At 36.1% G+C, this 22,575-nt stretch overlaps 1 protein-coding gene and 1 long non-coding RNA gene across 3 annotated transcripts in view; one reads left to right on the top strand and one right to left on the bottom strand.

The window, feature by feature from the left end:
• LOC118682462 (uncharacterized) overlaps positions 1-22,575 on the top strand; it is a 152,375-nt gene that overhangs the window by 24,514 nt on the left and 105,286 nt on the right. The gene's annotated exons all lie outside the window — the stretch shown is intronic.
• Positions 9,537-21,685, bottom strand: LOC118682451 (zinc finger BED domain-containing protein 4). Its single transcript, XM_036371350.2, has 3 exons — positions 20,985-21,685; positions 20,751-20,926; positions 9,537-11,392 (listed from the first exon to the last, which is right to left on the bottom strand). The coding sequence occupies exon 3, from the start codon at positions 11,379-11,381 to the stop codon at positions 9,618-9,620; it is 1,764 nt and encodes a 587-aa protein (XP_036227243.2). The 5' UTR covers positions 11,382-11,392; positions 20,751-20,926; positions 20,985-21,685; the 3' UTR covers positions 9,537-9,617.

Raw genomic sequence — 22,575 nt, 5'->3', positions numbered from 1 at the left:
GGCAATGTTTGGCCACTTATGAAGGTCTAGTGTCATGTTTCGAACTGTTTCTTAATAAAGAACATATTTGAGTTTCCTGTCGATGTATATCGAATAGCCGAAAAACTCTCAGTTGCAAGAAAATTAAATCATTACCAACTTGACACACAAATTAACAACGAACCAGCAGTAGAATTCTCGAAAATTGTGTGAAGTCAAACACAGTAATATCGCTTTGACTAAAAGCTAACGAGCAAACGAACAACATTTCAAAATCCGATGGAAAATAAAAAGTGTGGTTTTGCCACAAAAGGTTCCATATATGTACTTGATCATAAGCCGAGTCAGTCAATTCATTTAGCTAATATTTTCAGAATTTTCTTTGGTATATACACATGTACATACGTATGTATGTATAAATATTTTGCGAACGAGAAGTGTTGCCCTTTTGGAGTATATTTGTATTGTATTGGGTTGTTATACCCTGAACAGGGTACATATATAGTATTAAGTTTGCTACAAAGTTTGTAACACCCAGAAGGTAACATCGGAGACCGTATAAAGTATATGTAAGTACATACATATGTATATATAAATGATAGGCATGATAAGCTGAATTGATTTAGCCATGCCCGTCAGTCTGTATATACGCGAACTAGTCACTCAGTTTTTGAGACATCGATTTGAGATTTTGCTGTTCATTTGTCGGGTCCGCCAATATCGGACCACTATAGTATGTATGTAACTACGACATAAACTGAACGATCAATCATTGCGACGCATTTTGAAGTTTGATTGGAATTTCTATCTTTATAAAGAGCAATTCATACAAAAATTATTGTCGCCCGATTAGTAATGACCGATATGCATGGTTGCACCAAACATCCATAGGATGTAAAGTAGGTCATCCGTTAACGTTAAAAAACCTACGGCCTTGCAGCCTGTAAAAACTCTTAACGGGCCTTTAACCACAAGATTTGACTCAGATTATGATTTTAGGACTGACAATTTTTGGATTTGTTTTACCAGTATATGTGGGAGTGACACCCTGCCGTAATGGCGGGCGGGTTAACGCCAAGATTGACTCCGTCCGGCTAAACAGGCCTCAGAGTACTTTTCTCTCCCGTCATTATCACACTGCTCTGAGTGGGACCCAACAGACATGAATAAAACAAAAAAAAAAAAAAAACCATCGAATAGTAGGCAATATTTTCGATGCGTCGATGTTTTTATTCTATATATCGCATAACATCGATTACCAGTTTGTATGCATTCTATGGAACAGAGCATTGATGTCTTCTTTTAATGTGCTTCCCTACAAACGACTACACATATCTCTTGAATGTGATTTAGCTTCTGATGACAAAAGATTCAGATTTGATTTTCACAGGATTTTTTGTAAAATTATTTGAATTTAAAAGTACACCCACATTTATCAGAATATTGACGAGTTCAAGGCAAACATTTGTGCTAAAATGATCGTTATCCCATGAGATGCTCGAAAATGTTATAGCAATCGCGTCAAAAATATCTCAATTCGCTGTGCCCAAAATAGTTTTAGTGAGTTATAAAGGAAGAAATCATATAAAATTATGTCAAATAATAAAGATGGTTATTACAATACTATTTTAAGAGATTCAATGTACCTGTGTATCTCCTAAACCATTTTAAATACAATAACCAAAATCAATTAGGACGTCTCAGAAACATAACTTTTTACACCCGAGATGGTAGGAAACGCCTTTAAAGAATCCGCAGTCAAAATTTCACGTAGGGCGAAAACTTTAAATTGTCTGATTCTTTCACTTTCCAGTATACAAATTATGCACCAATCGGGATACAACTTCTGCACAAATACTGCCTTTAAAGTGTGCCAGATTATGACCAGAAATTATCCAAATCGGACCAAAACTTTTCATGGACCCCTGTTTCTATAGCGAACTTTTTATCGAAAATATCGGTCAATATGTGAAATATATAATTGAAATTCAGAGATCATCCTTTCCTGATAATAATATGTCTGTATAACCAAAACGGGTTGAATCGAGTCTATACTTCCCTCAGGCCCATATACCTAATATAAAGATTTTCGATCTTCCGGGTGACTATATACTATATATAATATATCGAATATATCAGCCATTATGTAAGTTATCTCAATACAATTGAGAGAGTGTGTTTTACTAATAACATTGCATCTTGTGCCTAAAATGGTTAAAATTGGGGGATAACTTGACCCTGCACCAATATAACTATTGTAATATCAGAATTTTCGAGCATCCGGCTGACTATATTTCATATGATTGGCTATGGTATGTGAGGTACCTTTATAAAATATTGGGGGAATTTCATTAGTTTGTGACATGTTAATGCTATATGGTATTGGCAAAAATTGTTAAAATCGGGTCAATACTACCCCCAACAAGTTTTCTTAAAAAATATGTGGCTTAGCGCTGAATCAGCATGGAATTGATATTTACCTTGGTCCAAACCTCAAATTCTTAATTTAGTGAAATCCGATCTTTTGGTTCACGTTTTCCACATCAATGAAATATATATTAAATTTAGCCCTTTTGGTCGAGTTACTAAAATATAGCAATTAAAGTCTAAGTATACGGCCTTCAATAAAAGTCAAGATACTGTAATTTTTTCTTTATTTCATTTAATTCTTTCGCCACATTTTTAGTTCTCTCGCAACTTGTTGCTACAGAGTATAATAGTTTTGTTTACTAAACGGTTGTTTGTAGCACCTAAAACTAGTAGATTTAGATATAGGGTTATATATATATAAACGATCAGGATGAAGAGGCGAGTTGAAAGCCTGCGAGTTGTCTGTCCGTCCGACTGTGCAAGCTGTAACTTGAGTAAAAATTGAGATATCTTTATGAAACTTGGTACACATATTTCTTGGTACCGTAAGACGGTTGGTATTGCAGATGGGCGAAATCGGACCACTGCCACGCCCATAAAACGCCATTAATCAAAAACAAATAAATTGCCATAACTAAGCTCCACAACAAGATACAAGACTCTTATTTGGTATACAGGATCACATTTGGGAGGGGCATCTGCAATTTAAATTTTTTTAAAGTGGGCGTGGTCCCGCCCACTAATAAGTGAAATGTACATATCTCCTATACCACTGAAGCTATAATTACAAAATTCATTAGAAACAAATGTTTTTAGCATCTCTATCGACGTTGTGAAAATGGGTAAAATCGGGTGACAACCCCGCCCACTCCCCATACATCGGTACTATTAAAAAAAACTAAAAGCGCAATAAACCAAGCGCTAAACACGCCAGAGATATTAAATTTTATCTCTGGGATGGTATGAGATGACTTTATAGGAACCGCGTTCAAAATTAGTCAGTGGCCGTGGCACCGACCACTTTTAGGTTATACCCCATATCTTGGAATCTGCTTAACCGATTTCAACCAAATTCGGTACATAATATTCTTCTCATATTTCTTTGTTATAATACAAAAATAGGCGAAATCGGATTACAACCACGCCTATTTCCCATATAACATCATTTAAAATTCCATTTGGTTTTTTCAATTTCCAGTATGCAAATCAAGCAACTTTGCGTGAATAATACGTTTAAAGTATGCCATCTTGTGACCAAAAATTATCTAAATTGAACCAAAACTGTTCAAGCTCCTAGATACTGAATATGTGGACCCCAGTGCCTATAGTTGACTTTTTACCGAAAATATCGGTCAACATAGAACAAGGCGGCAAGATCCACAAATAAATCTAAAACGAGTATACCATTTGACTTTGCGAGAGTATAAAATGTTCAGTTACATCCGAACTTAGCCCTTCCTTATTTGTTAATTTGAAGTTTTGCCAACAACTGAAGGTATTACTGCGGCTTTCATCCTTGCAAGTTGCAAGAGTATAAAATGTTCGGTTATTATTATAGTTATTCAAATTTTATGAAAGATGACTTACCCTTTACCACTCACAACCCTCACCTTGAATGGGATATAAATAAATTAAAGCATTTTTCAAATATTTTATTATCCCCTGTCAAATTTATAGCCTCCTTACGACAATTATTTACAGTCCTAATGACATCTAAACATATACATATGTACATTTCTAAGCACATACATACATCCATCCATATATGTATGTATGTACCATATATGCTTAACATAATAGTATATTTGTGTTTTCATAGTTCACTTTACCATTTGTAACGAGTCCACGGCTGACGAATGTACATATGTACATAGGTATTATAATTTATATATGTATATATCAACTTATGTACGTGGATTTAAACATGTTGCTGCAATTCAGATATTCGTCTGGCAACAACAATATATTACAATCATGGGCTTCGTACCTTCCAACATATGGTACTTATTTTATAAAAGAATGTAAAGGGAGACGCACTACATCACAGTTTGATAGATGTTCACATGTTAGAATGCACGAAGAAATGTACAATCCTATGGGGGTATGCACATATTTTTACTTACAAACATATTTATGTATGTACTCGTATATACAGTGTAAATGCATATGTGTAGCTTGATTTACCGACATTGCTAGCAAACACATGTTTAAGCGTGAATATCTGCAAGCGAATCGCGAGTATTTTCCAATTCCTGGGAAGCTTCGCAGTCAGATTATACGCATTGTATGATACTGTGCTTTCTTACATGCTTATATGTATGTATATACATACATACATATACATATATTATGTAACTTCCATATCGAAGCTACATCGAGTAGGAGAACGGACTGATGGGCGCATACTTGTAGTTGAGATGTATTTAAAAGACTTACCATTTGAATTTGGCTTCATTCTTTTAACATGAAACCATCTTAAAAACTAAAGACAACATAGAACCACTCAGGACCACACCTCCTGCCTACCAATTCTAGGCAATTGAGCAATATAGATACTTTCTAGGTAAACAAAAGTAACACTTTATAAGTCTCTTGTCACGACCATCATATTATTATATGTGGTACAGAAGTACGGATGTTGACAAGAACCAGCGACGTAGTTTATGAGGTGTTAATTGGAAAAGATTCTTCGAAGGACATCCATAAGTCGTAACGATGAATGTTTTAGAAGAGAGTACTGTATGAGCTCAAATAAACTCACCCTAAATACAGGGACTACCTACAGTAGGACACGAAGAACGTGTATTTGATATATAGAATTCCCACATCCCCCATAAGCAGGAAAACACATATTCTTACAAATGCTAAGCGTGGAGAGAAACTTCTGAAACTTGTCGAAGTATTATACCAGTTATATTGTAGTTAATTACGGGTAGCAGACATAACACAGTTCAACTAAAATATTAGCAGACCTTAAGACATGGAGGTGGATTACGTTTGATTCAAATACCAGAGAAGATAGATATAGATAGATCATATAAGTTGTATAAGTCCATGCTTCACCATTTGAATATGTTTGTCTAAATCAGGGGTGCTCACGCCAAGTGTGACTGCATTGTAACTTGAAAATAATTTCTTGATCGTGTAATTACAAAAAAAATCAGCGTTTTATGGTCAAGTCGTGCACAAGAAGTCAATCGCTAGTCAATAGGCAATTGCATAATGCTTTCATGAAAGAGCACTCAAACAAGCTCCTGGAGTTTAGTCAGAAGGATATTTTTCCCGATGAGAGCAATTTTTTCGTGTTTGAAATCATGGGGCGTGAGATTTTATAATGAAAAACGGTAACGACACTCCATAAGGAAATCTTGATGCATACTGTAAAGTATGGTGGTGGTATGGCTTGTAATGGTGTGGGCCGAGTGGAAGTCCCCCATAGACAAAGACGCATACCTTAATCCGTTTCCATAACGGTAGGGTCTACGTAACCGGAACGGACCCGGATTTTTTCCGGCCAAGGACTGCCAACTCGATAAAATTCTGCCGCTACAACAACAACAACATACCTTAATAATTTAAAAATAAATTTGAAGCAAGGAGCGGGAGAATCTACTACAAGGTAACGACTCGGAAGCATACAGCAGACTTATTTAAGCTTTGATTACATCATTTTAAAAGTAATGGCGCTTTGTGTTGATTCAGTTCCAACCAGGGGCCATCACTAATCCTTGAAGATTCATCTAAAATCAGTCGGACAAAAAATTAGTTTTATTAATAGATAATCTTGTGCCTGATCGACTTTTTTTGTTTTTAATTAAAAAATGGCGGTCTCAGGAGTTTGTTTGTAAATTTTCTAGAAAAATATACCAGTTAGTTGTTTATAGAAATAGAAATTAAAAAAATTCCTTTGATCAGACACTATTTTTTCATGTTAAGGTGAGAAATTCTTATACGTTACTGTGGATAATTGGGAAGATCACCAAATAGAAAATTATGCCGTTCTTGGCATTGACTGAATACCCTACATTCAAAATCAAATTCGTCACATAATTACAGGCAATCCATAACATTTACCGAGGCGGAAAGAGTACGAAAAAAACCGAATTGAAAAAAAAAATTTAAAAACACAAAATTGAATGGGAAGTAAAATAGTAGAAAGACTGTGTCACAAGTAATGAGGCTGTATGACAAATCGCGCAATGAGGCATGAAGGCAAGGAAATAAAATAAAGTAAAGAAATGTGAATGTGAATAATGGCAGGAGAAAAGAAATGATTTTGTTGTGAAAAGAATTGGCTGCCGCAGAAATGTGCCGTAGAGGCCGCTTTAAAAGTTTGTGTTTAGCTGGTGTTGGTGTGTGATGTTTGGTTAGCGGAACCTTGCCGAGATCCGAAAATATACAGAGAATTTCTACGAACAAATTGAGAAATGCCATTAAAATGCGATAAGAAAAATAGCAGCAACTCGAGGGGAAAATAAATGTAGAATTTCACGTTTTTTGCCACTGCCGTAGAATTGAATGAAATTGACAACAGTAAAAACAACAAAAGACGGGGAAATGTGACAAATGATTGGAAAGCATGCAAAACAACAACAAAAAAGGAAAAAAGAAAAAAATGAAACGCCCTTGTGAGGTTTGATGCAACACTTCAGTGTAGCGACACAGCTGATGGTCTGAACATCCCTACAAGAAACTGCTGATGGGTTCACCAACACACTCTCATTTGATATGTCAGTACTGACGGACAGTTTACTTGTCAGCTGACCGTCACAGTTATTTTGTAAACAGAGACATTTTCGAATTATATTGCTTACATGTGTAAGAATGAAAAACCATATCGAAAAGGGACGCATAAAATTCCATATAAGTTTCTCAACAACTGCGCAAAACAATTTTACTGTTCTTCTTGCCACAAACGAAAAGTGTCGCACGCTTCTGTGCAAAACTCTTTTGGGTTTTTTGTTAAAAATATAAAATTTTATGAAAGAGAGGTGTTTTCAAATATAATATACATACGTAAGTTAAATAAGTTTCAAATAAAAGTATATATTTAGTTAATTTACATTTGCATTTTTAAATTCAGAACTATCCACTGATTGGAGAAAGACGTACGCAGAGCTATTGAGAGGAGGAGATGGCATCAAGTGAAAATTTATTTTTATATTTTCATATTTTATTATTTAAGTATATTTTTTGTTGCATTCCTTTTTATATTTAGGTATATTATTATAACTAATTTTGATTAAAAGTTTGAAATTTAATAAAGAAATAAAAATTATATTATCTACTGCGCAAAATAATTTTTCACTTCTGATAGCGTTTCAGTCATAACTGACAATTTTCAGCTATGACGGATTTATGGTCAGCAATGACTCAGAAAAAGACATGAGAGTGAGCAGTATAGATATATAGTGAATCAATTCCGAATACCCATGTGTTAAAGAGAGATGCAAACTCACACACATACGTTTGTTTACATCAGTTTTTGCACAAGGCTCTTAAGAAAATGATAGAACTTTGTTCTGCGCGCTGACAAAAATTTTTTCAGCTATGACTGTCATATTACCCATCAGATGACCGTCACTGTTCTTGTAGGGATGCTATTAATATGAGTGTGTATGTGTGGCTGTACTTATTATTCACGTACATAAGTGTTCGCAACAATTCTGCGCATACGACGGATAATAGAAAATTCATTAAAAAGTTGTTTCGTTGCGTACTACAACTGCTTTCGTACTTATTATTGCTGCCACCGCGCTAAGTTGTTGCAGTTGTACATACGGTAAACACTAATATTTAAACTGAGATTGCAGTTACACATAGCAGCAATTGCATGAACTTTCTACAAAACTGAAGAAATTAGTTGCTATAAATTTACATTTATTTAAACAAAAACTTTGATGATTGCAACAGATGAGAGCGCAGCAACGGAGGCAATAATGCGGGCGCATAGACGCACTTCGGCAGCAATAAAATGACAGACAACAATAATGGCGTACAAAGCGCGAAGCACACGTACAGACATACTTATATGAGATATATGCATGAATGTACCATATACATACATAAGTATGTTTATCTAATTGTCGGTTCGGTGCCCCCCGTGAACCTGCATATCCGAAAATAGTGCGCGCTTGCATACGACATACACATACATGTATATAGCATAGATATCTTTTTCATTGGCGCGCATAAGAATATACTACATAAGTATAATGCTGCACGCATCCAGTCAGCGTCAGTTCTTAATACAGTCACCTCCTCGGCTTTACGAGCATAATGTATGAAAGGGCGAAGTGAGTGCGACGGTGTGATGCGCGCACTTGTGTAAATATCAAGTATGTATGCTATGCGGTGCGGTGCTAACGCATACATGCATACATACGAGTTCTGACAAACACAATCTGTTGTGCGGCCTACCTATTATTTAACTGAAATGTGACCGCGACAATGTGAATGCAAACAGGGCAGCATCACTGGATAGCAACAGTGGCATTGGTTTTGTATGTTTGTACATAAATACATACGTATGTAAGTATGTTACATTTTGTGTAGTGGCATTGTGGCGTTGAAGGTGGCACTTGAAATAAATAGTAGACATCTACATACATATATGATTATCACATTGTAATTTAGGCTAAAAATATTATGACATATTAACTGAAAAGCATTGTACGAGTACATACTATGGCTAAACAGCTGATTATTCGAGAAGTAGAATTTATTATCTAGAAATCAGTAGCGTTCTTGGTTGATTAATTAGGCGCCTTTTTGCAGGCATGGTATTAAGGACGTGTTCGAGATGCAATCATTGCGGCAATGTTTAATTTTATGACAGAACATTACGTTCTTTGGTAAAATTTCGGCAACAGTGACAACATCACGCGTACGATTAGTAAATTGTTGACAATTTGTTGCTCATCATTAGCAAATCGAACACAACACAAAAATTTTCAATGCGCTATTGCAAGTGGAGAACGAAAAGTGAGTCAATATTAGAACAAATGTTTTCTTGTATTATAAAACTGTATAATATATAACATTAGTTTAAAATTGAGCGTAACTTAATTCAATTTAAGTATTAAACAAGAAAAAACGTTCACTGCCGATAAAAAAAAAAGCTGGATAAAAGAAACGTATTTTTAAGTAATTATTTGCTTTATTTATTAAGAATCACATTACTTAAATATAATTAGTTTAAGTATTAAATTTTAAATTACACAATAGTAAGTTAATATAATACAGGGAAATTAATTGAATTAGTACATTTAGTACTCATACTGCACTAAGGGCAAATTATGATGAATGAATACTAATTTCTCCGCATTGAGATGTAGCAAGCGGTTGCGTTTCTCTTCATAAATAAGCCCAGCTTTGGAAAAAAGTCTTTCGCTATACACACTGCTGCAAGGAGAAGAAAGGTAGATTTTAACAAACTTTGTCAAATTGGGGTATTGTTTGGCATTAGCTGCCCACCAAGAATAAGGTTCGCAAGTGCGATCAATTCGCACTGCCTTGAGATAAAAATCCAGCTCACAGGTTATCGCATTTCTTTCTTCACGTTGCACTTGGTCAGTGTTGTTTTTATTTGCTACTTCATCAAAGCAGTCCCAAAATGTGTCATGAGCTTTGCAAGATACAGTTGGCTCTGTTTCCTCTCCTCTACTCTTTTTAGCCGGTGTTGAACATGAACTGCTACTTGAAGACTCTTCACAAGACATTTTCAAATATTCCAATAAGATCTCCTGGCATACTGTTGCAGCTTCAATCACACCCAAGTAGTTTGTTTTGAATCTAGGGTCTAGATAAGTTGCAATCAAGTAGTTTGAGTCTTGACTTATGGAGGTAAAACGAGTTTCTAACTCAGCTTTTAACGAGGCTCGCATATGTGATAAATCAGGAGTTCTTTGCTCAGTTTCAGTTTTATCAAAGTATTTTTTTAAAGCAATAAAGTGTGGTATAACTTCCGACACGCATGATAGTCCAGAACTTGTTATTTTAGTAATTTCTTCGAAGGGCTTTAATAAATTGATACGCTGCTCCATCAAATTCCACTGTTGAGCTGTCAAATTTATGAGCGTATCGTGATCAGCAACATACAAGGATATGGCCCGCTTCTGTTCTAACAAACGCTCAATCATGTAAAAAATGGAATTCCACCTAGTGCTAACATCTTGCACTAACTGATGCTCGGGTAAACTTAGCTCTTTTTGGATCCTCAGCAGTTTTTCTTGAGCTAGACCTGAGTGATTGAAGTGCGTCACAAGTCGCCTTCCAGCAGCAATTGTAGCTGTTACTTCAGTCTGTATTTTGAGCGACTCGTATATGGCTCTTTGAAGCGTATGTATAAAACATCTCGCAGAATCGTATTTAGCCAAACGAACACCCTTCACTATATTAGCACCACTGTCATGAATGAACAAATGTATTTTAGTGTGCTCAATATCCCAGGGGTTTGCGATATTGTTGAGTTCCATTGCTATATTTTCTCCTGTGTGTGAACCTGAGAAAGGCTTCATTGCCAGAACTCCGTGTTCTAGTTTAAACTCAGGTGATATCCAATGAGCTGTAAAACTCAGAAAGCTAGCATTATTGTGTAAGCAAGTCCATATGTCAGATGTCACTGAAATAGCGAAGGCACTCGAAATGTTATGTTTGATTTTCTCGTAAATTCTATCATACATCTCAGGAACGATTTTTTGTGCAATATAAGTCCGGCTTGGCAGTTTATAGCGGGGTAAAGCTTGTTCTAAGAGCCTGGTAAAACCGGTTCTTTCCACTATGGAGAATGGCTCGTTGTCGAGTGCAATCATTTCAGCTACTAAATAATGGTACTTTGTCGCTTTAGTATCATTTATATCCCAGAGCAATTTCCTTTCGTAAGATTCTGTCATAGTCAATTGCTTTTTTGCTACTGAAGATGAACTTGTCCCCGCAATGACTAAAGAAACTGTAGTAGCCTCAACAGCTTTCTTGTCTTTATTCAAAGCAATAAATTCTTCTGGATGTTTTGATTTTAAATGATTTTTCATTGCAGAAGTACCTAGAAAAAGTACTTAATTAGTAGTATAAATAAATAAAGGTAAAATTAGTAGGTATAAAGATACTTCTATAAATAACATTAAATATTATATTTACTTAAAATAGTATGTGCCTAACAGCAACTAGATACTCGTAGATGGATAAACGATAAATTACAATAAAAAAACACAACCTCATAGCTATCACTACCAGTCGTTTAAATAAATAATAATAAATAAATAAATAAATATTCCACAACATCACATACATTGATCTGACCCAAAAGTAAGTAGCACTTAAGCACTTGTGTTATGAGAATCAGAACAACAGTGGATACAAAAACGAAATACCCCGAAATCAAAAATTATTGAATATGTTACGAAACTTGCAAGATATCATTTTACTTGAAAGGTATTAAAATTATTGCAATTAGATTAGTTATTATTAGCTACATACCTGCTTTTTTCCCTTCGCCACCACGAGAAATATTAACATTGCATAATAAACAAAGAGCAAACTTTTTATTTTCACTGCTTATGTCAAAGTCTTCCCATAAAGGCCATCTTTTCTTCATCGATGCCATTTCTCGTTGCTAAATCTTTTAGACTTATGTATATAAGTAATTATGTATGTACTTCAAATAATAAGAGCACAAATAAAATTATAACCTAAAAACGATCACACACGTGCCTGCACTGCATGCAATCGACACAATGGACGGTACAATTGTTAACTTCACTCATCTGCGAAAAGACCCGAATCGAACCGAGTACACCCGATCATTCGCGCGACGCCTCCGCAAACGGCTAAGTTTCGCCGGATATTCGGCGGCCGGATACTCGGCTATCCGGCCACTTGGTCGGCCGAGTATCCGGTAACCGGTATCCGGCCAAACTGCTATCCGTTTCATCTCTAATTCAAATGGCCTCCACGACTTCTTTTTCCGGAACGAATTTGAGCACGTTCAATATTGACTTATAAAACTTGAAAAGAGTAAGGTTTATTGCTTAAGACCAATGACTTGACCAATAACCCCACAAGAATTAGCCTAAGGGTGTTAAATCACAACTTCTTGGAGGGCATTCAATGTCACAATTTCTTGAAATAATCGGATCTGCAAACTTTTCCCGCCATAATTCGCTTGTTGCACGTGCTTAGTGACACTAACGGTCTTATTCGCTTCATTTCGAAAGAAGTACGAACCGCTGATTCCACCAGACCAAAAACCACACCAAACTGTCAATTTATTATGTGTGGATTTTCTTCACACCAGAATCGATAGTTTTGTTTATTTACCGCAACACTCAAATGAAAGTTAGCCTCATCGGAGAATATGATTTTCTTAAAAAAATCGTTATCGTTTTAAGTTGTTCCAAGAAATCAGGAAATTCACGAAGTTAACGGTGGCTCAATGGCTTCCGCCAGGTTGTGGTTTGAGACAGTTCCAATTCTTGAGAACGTCTTGGAATCGACAAATTGCGGTGTTCAGTAGCACTTGCCTGAACGGCAGCAATAATTTCATTACTTCTTTGCCTTATTGGCATTTGAACATTATGTAAAGAAAATGAATAGCGAGCACAGGTTGACGATTATTACGATCATAAAATGGCAAAAGCGCGCGAAAAGTTGCAATTGAAGAACGATTATTGTGATAATAAAATTAAATAATAATTTATAAATGTTGTTCTTGCGTATGTGTGTCCATGATGAAATTGTAAACATTACTGAATACAATGAAAAAAAATTAAAGATCATGACATAATAAAAATGGCAGAAACGAAACTTAGAAATCATATCATCCCTATTGGAAAACCCGATATATACTATAGTGGTCTAAGCAATTTCTTCGGAGAATGTACCGTTGCTTTCGAAAACAATCCACGACAAATTTCGTACGGATATCTCGGCAATCGTTTACGTTTACGGTATAGTGATCCGATCTGAACAATTTCTTCGAATATTACACCGCTGCGTTAGACAATAGTCCATGCCAAATTTTAGGAAGATATCTTGTGAAATAAACAATTTCCCATGCAAGGACTGGATTTTTGTCGATTAGTTTGTATGGCAGCAATAGTTATGTAGTGTCATCTTCGAAGAAATTGCTTATTACCTTAGATAATAATCCATGAAATATTTCTTGAAGATATCTCGCCAACTAAAAAAGCTTTCTATTCAAGCACTTGATTCCGATTGTTCAGTTTGTATGGCAGCTATATGACATAGTGGTCCGATATCGGCGGTTCCGACAAACGAGCTGTTTTTTGGGGGAAAAAAAAGATGTGAGCACAATTTCAGATTGATATCTCCTAAAATGAAGGATTACTTAGCGTATATATAGACAGACAGACGGACATGGCTAAATCGACTCAGTTCGTCGTGCTGATCATTTATCTCTCTATTATATATAAAAGTTTTCTGCTGCTGTCGAGAATCAACTAACATAAGAGCGAGCTAGCTCGCGCTCGGCGGGGGGTGGACGTAGGTGAGCGAGCGAAGCGAGCGTCTCGGAGCGCAGCGGAGGGCGCCTAGTAACATATATATATTATATATATTTTATGGGTGATGCTTCCTTCTGGTATTTAGGGTATAATAAGCGTAACTTAATGCAATCCAAGTTTTCAAAAAGTTTTAACTTTCCTTCTTTTGAAACACTTATTCTTCTTTTGTCAGTGTTTAACAAAATCTTATCAATGACCCTCTCCATTAAGTAAATAACAAGGTTGAAGTGAAGTCCAAATCACTTAAATTTTTCCTAATACTTAGATCGAGCCAAGCGCAAACACTTAGACTATTATCACGCCCATGCGCTTTCAGCTGAGTCCCATTAGTACACTATTCAATACTCGCTGTGTTTAGCATTTTCTCTAAGTTTTCTTCCAACCTAGATACCCTATTTCTTTTAGATTATAGTATAGGGAACAGTGAATGATATCACATACCAACCAACTGAAGACTGTATTCTGCCGAATAGCTGTGACGACCTCTACCATGTTACCCATTGAAATTTTTTCTAAAATCGGAATTTGTTGCGTTCCATTACCTGAAGCTTTCTAAAATAGCATTTCGACTGACACGCGTGATGTTTTGCTTCAAAGCCTGAATCGGAGACCGATGATGCTATCGGCCCACAAACCACACCAAACCGTTATTTTTCTGGATGAAATGGCAGCTCTTGAATCTCTTCAGGTTGCTCTTTTATTGAGTAAGAAATGGGCCTCTTTGCTGAACAAAATTTGGCTCGATAACGTCGGATCTTCTTGGAACTTTTAAAGAGCCCATGAAGCGAAGCGATGACACTTGGGAAGGTCGCGCTGCTTCAGTTCTTGTACAAGCTGTATTTTGTTGTGAATAGTACGCTCGGTAGGCCGATTATGTTGACCATATGTTGAGCGAAGCGCGCGAACTACATTCTTTACAGAACGTGAATTTTCGTAAAAACATTTAACAATGTGTAAACGCTATTTAGGAGTAAGTCTTTGCATGATGAAATGCCAACCAATACTTAACAAAAATATTAAGACAGCTTGACAGAACTCATGCGTGATCTGTCAAAAAAGGCTATTGAAACACCCATTGAGTTTGACATTAAAGGCCAATTGTTTGTCTCTTAGATTACAAAACGTTATAAGAATTCTGAAGTACATGGAGTTTCTAAGGTAAAATCCTTATTCGCGCCTTCTGTTAACCCCACAATTTTGACAAATCATACGGAACTGTAGTCACATAGTTTGAAGCTATCTTAAACTACTCCTAAGTCAGCTTTAAATTTTGGCAAATCGATATACATATATGTATATATTTCTACGTCTGTACTTCGAAAACTATACCATTGGTCCCTTATCCTTTGTAAGAAAAATAATATGTTTTATTCATCTTCCCAGAGTTCTCTTTTTCTCCGTAGATAGATACTTGTATATTGGGAGAATATGCACCGGAACCATAGGTCTAATGTGCCCGCTGATTCTTTCATATTGTTTCGTTCAGTACTAAAGCCCTTAGAAAATCTAGGATGCTTGAGGAATTCATTGTTTTAATGTGACTTTGCTTCGGCTGCATGATTCCTAAATTCATTGCGTTTCAACAATATGTACGCTGGTATCTCGGATTTTAGCTCACAGAAGCGACAAGTTTCGTGAGAGCTCATTGCTATTCTGTGCACATGTTTGCGTAGTCTGCAGTGTCCTGTTAGTATTCCTAAGTTAGTTTTACTATATAATATGATATGATACTTTTAAATGTTCTGGTGTTGTAGTCGTCTATTAGTTGCTTTTCGTAGCTTTTATTACCATATTTGCTTATGAATCTGCACACATTAATAATTCTTTAATTGTTTTATCCTGGAAAACCCATGGCTTCGGTTTCGATGCAATCAGCTACATTAACATTACCTGCTATAGCTCAACGAAGAATGAAAAAAATTGTGAAGATGAGGAAATAAAAGCAATGTGTATGAAGAAACTCAGCAGAAATTAACCACAGTCGTTTAGGCTTCAATAACGATTGTTTGCTCATAATATTTAAAAGGCTCTCTCGCGTCGCTCTTTGACGTGTCACTCTTGTTTAACCTACTTATGCTAAGAGCTCATATACATTTGTACATATAACATGAGTTGTTATATTTAGTCCCATAGAGAATTTTCCCGTTAGCTTCTCATGTTCGACAATGCCAGAGAACGTGAATGAATAGAGAAGGAGCAAATGTTAAATGAAAACTTTTTGAGTACTAATTTGTAATTCCACAAGAGGGAACATCGAAAAGTATAACTTCGAAAAAGAAAAATACACCACACAATATGCGAAATGCTATAAATAGACACAACGAATATTCCTATATGAAAAATCGTTGCGCATACCTATTTAGATTTATGTTTTCAATTTCTATGATATGACAAATTTATAATTATGAAAAACCTTTTGAATTAAAAATCTGTATTACCGGTAAAAACCCCAGAATTCATAATAAAATAAACATTTAGTAGGCTATTTTTCCAACTTATGTATGTGCGTTGCGTAAGCAATATACTTATTAAACAAATGATAATAATAAAACGGTGGCTAAGCGGCCACGTTTCCACTTTTGTGGTGGCTGAGGTCGTAAGCGGGAAGGGGTTAAGCACAATCCGAATACGAGCCTATACGTTCGAATCCTAAAATGAATTTTATTTAATTTTTTTATTTTATTAATTGGAGTCTAAGCATATCATAATTCAATTTCTTTAATAGCATATTTTACTTCCTGAGATAATTAAAATATATCAGGAAAATATAATATGTTCATATGTTTAGGTTTATTGAATATTTCCTTATTATGCGTATTTACACAAATGTGATAATCACACATACATTCTTAAATACACGTACGCTGATGCTTGCTTCTTCTTGCCCCGCACAAGCAATGACTTTTGTCCACACTTTTTGCTTTTTGCGAGTTGAACGATCGCAGGCAAGGAGGGATTGGGGCGCACCGCCACATAATTATTTCAGATACATATTTTATTTATCGAATTCAGTTTGAAAACGATTATAGGTATGAATTTATTGGTATATATATATATATATACATATATATATAATATATATTATATTACGAAAATAATTCATAAATGCATCAGTATTTTTCAATACAAATTAAGCAACATATCAATATATTATGAGCCCTCACTTGACACGCCTATGTGCATGGTGGCAAGCCAACGAAATAACGGCGAGTTCGCGCGGACATTGTGTTGTTGAAAAAAACCAAATGACGACTTTGCCGACAAACATACATATTTATATACATACATACAAACGAGCTCGCATACATATTGACGCCAAATTTTGCGCATCGTCGCGGAGTTGACAAAATTTGTTTCAATCGACAATTTTGCGACAATGTCGATCGGCTATGTTGTCTCGTTTGTCCTTTTTGCAGTGGTTTGCTATTGAAAGTTGACTTATGCTCTTTTGAAATATTGCGATTACCAATTGGACTGCATTTTCATAGCGTCGTATTTAGATAAAATGGGCTAAATCGACAAACTATGAAATAATGATAATAAGTAAACATATAAAAGTACTATATGCAGTGTGCTTAGAGTATATAGAAGTAGTTAATGATTTCATATACATGTCAATTTTATATAATTTTTTTAATTTAATGCCATATATAGTGAATAATATGCAAAAATATAAATATTATTTAAACTCGCTAATAGGTCATGTTGCCAATTCTCCTTTCTGAAGTGAACATCAGACAAATTCTTCAATTTCTGATTTTTAGCAAATGTTGTGAGGAAGCAGCTTGTGGGCAACATACAAATGCGAGGGAGATGGTAGGATTTTCAGTGATACAAATTGTAAAATTGAAATTTTGCTGATTCTTCAATTTTACTGAAGGCATTCAAATTCAATTTCATTCATTTTTATATTCGCGCATTTGCATTGGAATTCTATATGAAAACCAAATGTGGTTTACCAGGCGCACAGAAAATATAGCGCGGCGCAGAGTTATGAACGAGCGCACTTTGCTTTGAAGCAGACGCACGTTCCTTATGAATGAATTTGTTGTCGTTGTAATATAAAATACTTAGAAAATATGCCGCGACTTCGCTTGAATTTTTATTGGCCGATGATGGTGCGTCTACGTTTTTTTGTCACTTGCGCGAGTGTTAGATTTTTTGCGAAAGACATATTGATGGACATACATATGTACATATGTGTACATATATGCAAATATATTTGGACATGCGAATGAAGGAAGGCAATTTCAAGAATATTCACATATAGACATATAAACATTGAAGCAAGTAAACAACAATAGCTGTTTGAGTTCACAGATTAGACAAATATGTTCTAATACCATCTGTGGTGCTGCTTGTATAGCACACTTCCTTATTGCAATGAAATGTTTTGCCTAAGTTCAAATCCTATCATATTTTTATATATTATACTATTTTTTATTTTTATAACTCTTTTATTAAATGATATTTGAATTCTATTTTAGTATTATTTCCCTCATTATTTATATTTTCTTGTCGGAAGTCAATTACTTTCGTTTTTATTATTTCAATTTTTGTTTATGCGCATATCAAAGAACATCTGTGCATATGTATTGTATATACATACATTTTGCTTATAGAGTGGTGTAGTTCGTTGCGTAAATTGACAGCTGTGGTGACATTTTATTTTCGAACTTGCGCGTTTTCGATGTTCCTTCTTAGCAATTAACATTTTAGTACTGCTAACATTTGCTCCTTCTCTACTCTTCAACATTCTCTGACAATGCTTTCAGACATTTACACTTTGTTTATACTTAGCTGTAATGTACAGCTTGTAAAATGCTAACACAATATGAATGGCAATTAGATCTCGGGGACTTACAACTTACGGCGCATAAGTTACTAGCAATGACATATTGTTGACACATTCATCAGTTCAAAAACGCGTTGCCGCAATGCATTAGCGGATAAGTCAGTAGCGTCGGTGGCTGACTCGAAACTGTTGCAGCAGTCAGGTGACATTTTACCTTAGCAATGACAGGAGTGACTGAGGAAACTGAAGTCGCCACAAATCCAACTGTAAGCAACGTACATCATACCATGGCTTTTACAAAATCATACAAATGAATTTAACAGCTTCTCCGACCAAAAGCCAGCCAAACAGATGAGCAAGTAGACTACCGAGCCGAAAGATACAAGATCAAATACGAAAACTATAACCGTTAAACACATCAATATGTACATACATATGTCTATGCATATGAGTGTTTGCTTGAGGGCAAGCGGCAGCGCTCATAAAAGATGTGCAGCAGAAGATGCCAGCATGAAAAAGTTTCCTGCTAGCTGGCATTGCGTGGCAAATACATATGTATGTGTGTGTAATCAGATAAGTAAGTGCATGTGTTTATGTGAAGAAAAGTATGACTTTTTCAATGCTTGTCCACAGTAAACTATTACCTATGTACATATGAATTAATGTGAGCACAACCCTATACACGTATACATACATACATACACAGATGCCTTGCGCATACTTTGAAGGTAAAAATTTTGTGGCACGTTGTGAGCAAGCTCATTGCGTTGCAGTTGCTACTGCCAGCCACACACCGCCACTTCAACTCGAGCCACTACCTAATTCTGCTCACCTCTTCGCACCCTGGTTCCTCTGTGGCACGTATAAATTTCAATACTGCAACAACGGAGCCGACTAACCATCTCATCCAGCACGCCGTTTTTATACTCTCGCAACCTGTTGCTACAGAGTATAATAGTTTTGCTCACCTAACGGTTGTTTGTATCACCTAAAACTAATCGAGTTAGATATAGGGTTATATATATATAAATGATCAGGATGAAGAGACGAGTTGAAATCCGGGTGACTGTCTGTCCGTCCGTCCGTCCGTCCGTGCAAGCTCTAACTTGAGTAAAAATTGAGATATCTTTATGAAACTTGGTAGACATGTTTCTTGGTACCGTGAGACGGTTGGTATTGCAGATGGGCGTAATCGGACCACTGCCACGCCCACAAAACGCCATTAATCAAAAACAAATAACTTGCCATAACTAAGCTCCGCAATAAGATACAAGACTGTTATTTGGTACACAAGATCACATTAAGGAGGGGCATCTGCAGTTAGAACTTTTTTTTAAAAAGTGGGCGTGGTCCCGCCTCTAATAGGTTTAATGTGCATATGTCCTAAACCGCTAATGCTATAATAACAAAATTCACTAGAAGCAAACGTTTTTAGCACTTCTATTGACGGTGTGAAAATAGTTGAAATCGGGTGGCAACTCCGCCCACTCCCCATATAACGGTACTGTTAAAAACTACTAAAAGCGCGATAAATCAAACACTAAACACGCCAGAGACATTAAATTTTATCTCTGAGATGGTATAAATTTGCTTTATAGAAACCGCGTTCAAAATTAGACAGTGGGCGTGGCACAGCCCACCTTTAGGTGAAAACCCATATCTTGAGATCTGCTCAACCGATTTCAACTAAATTCGGTGCATAACGTTCTTTTCATGTTTCTATGTCATAGTGCGAAAATGGGCGAAATCGGACTACAACCACGCTTACTTCCCATGTAACACCATTTTCAATTCCATCTGATTCTTTCACTTTCCACTATGCAAATCAGGTAACAATGATTATATCGCGGTAAAACTTTGCGTGAATAATGCAATTAAAGTATGCCACCTTGCGGCCAAAAATTGTCTAAATCGAACCAAAACTGTTCAAACCCCTAAGTACTAAATATGTGGACCCCAGTGCCTATAGTTGACCTTCTACCGAAAATATCAGTCAATCCACAAAGAAATCTCAAACGAGTATACCATTTGACTTTGCGAGAGTATAAAATGTTCGGTTACATCCGAACTTAGCCCTTCCTTACTTGTTTATTTTTGTTTATTGCCATGAGCGCTCGTCTTGCTGGGGGGCTTCTTATGGCGAAGTGTTGAAATATGTTGCTGCCACGGCTGCATAAGTGCCCGGTAGAATGCCAAAAAAGCACCGCCGAGTGTTGAAAGAGTGTTGCAGAAGCCTCAACGGGCTGGGGGTTGGCCCGCACTAAAAAGTATAATAATTATATGTAGTGGCAGTGTCACATATACACGTGTATACATACCGTATATACACTCACATACTTATGAGCATCTGTAGTCACATGTGATGCTGCAATGCAGCGCTGTTTGAGTGTACATTCAAATGTATGTACGTGTCTGTGATTGTGGAGGCAACCGTGCAACAAGTTGGGGTAACCAGCACGGCAGCTAGTGGTTGACTGGGTAGCTGCAGCTGTCTGCCACTGGTGTCGCGCAATACAGGAGCTAAGCCTGAAGTTTGCTTGTGGTTGCAGCCTGCTGCAAGCTGCCTTCTGTTGCCTGTTCGCCTGCCTATAGTGTTCCCCTCTTGATCTTCTACGCAGCTCACTCAGCTCTGAATACAACTTGACTGCTTCCCTTGCATGTTATTGCAGTCGCTTGACACGTTAAGTTGTATGTGACTTTTGTACTTCTATCCCATTGTTTTGTTGTGTCTAATTCTAAGTTTGTTGTTGTTGTTTGCGTTACTGTTGCTGCTGTGCCTTTTATGCGGAATCGAGTTCATTTCAATTTCGGTTTCAACTGAACATTTGAGGTGTTTACGCACACACAAATATGGTTGGAAAATAAATAAATGGGACTGTCTCTCGGTTGAAATCTATTTAAATTGGGGGTGTAAAATGCTGAGCGTCAGCAAGTGGTGTTAAATTTTCGTCATGTGCGTCGAGTTCGCTTGAAAATCTAGCAGTAGATTTGAGTAAGAGTAGGCATGAAAACGAATCCAAAAGGGAAGTTCTGCAGAGTTCAACCAATAATTAGAGATCAACACATTAAAGTGAAACTCACGTCAGCTTCATAAAATATTTCTGTTGATGTTGTCAAAAGTGTGCTTTAAGTTTATTAATGAATACATAAGTATATGCAAATGTACATATGTATGTATTGTATATGCATATTGATGTATGTACATATCATGCCATTGACCTTCTAGCACATAAACAATTTTTACGACCAGCTGTTCCGCGATCAATTTGTACTATGAAGAGGTGGCTGAGAACCCTCGGTTAAGAGTTAAGAATGCATTAATGATCGTGTGGTATAATAAATTGAGTAAATAGAAAAATATTAAGCGGAAGTATTAATTTATCTTGAATTTCCCACTTTAAAGAACTAAAAAAATATTTCACAGATTGTAAGAAATTGCACATCTAAACTTATTACCGATCCTTGATATATTAGATATTATGATACATATATCAAAAAAATAGATACATACATACATATATCACTATTCGCTGTCACCAACAAATAATTTATTTGATCGTACGTACACATGTACTGTGGAATGAATGTGGAACTTTAATTCGAATTAAAGCTCTCTCCGCTGCTGTTTCGTGCTCTTTGTGTTTTCGTGGTTTTGGCTTATATTTCGCACACCAGATTCCACTTATCTTTGGATTCAAACATTCGGTCTACTAAGTTTTCAGGGGTTGGATCTCTACCAAATTTATTCTTTGAGCCTTCTTCCTAATCGTCTTTCTTGCTCATATTGCGGACAGTAGGACAATGCCCCACTCTACAATGGTATAATCGTGCTCTACATTCTTAATCGTATCATGAGCAAATGTCATATATGTCATCATCCTCATATTTGAATCGTTATAAAATCGCTTT

The sequence above is a fragment of the Bactrocera oleae genome, chromosome 5 (genome assembly GCF_042242935.1).
Source record: "Bactrocera oleae isolate idBacOlea1 chromosome 5, idBacOlea1, whole genome shotgun sequence".
Classification (NCBI taxonomy): domain Eukaryota; kingdom Metazoa; phylum Arthropoda; class Insecta; order Diptera; family Tephritidae; genus Bactrocera; species Bactrocera oleae.
This window is presented reverse-complemented; position numbering and strand designations above follow the sequence as displayed.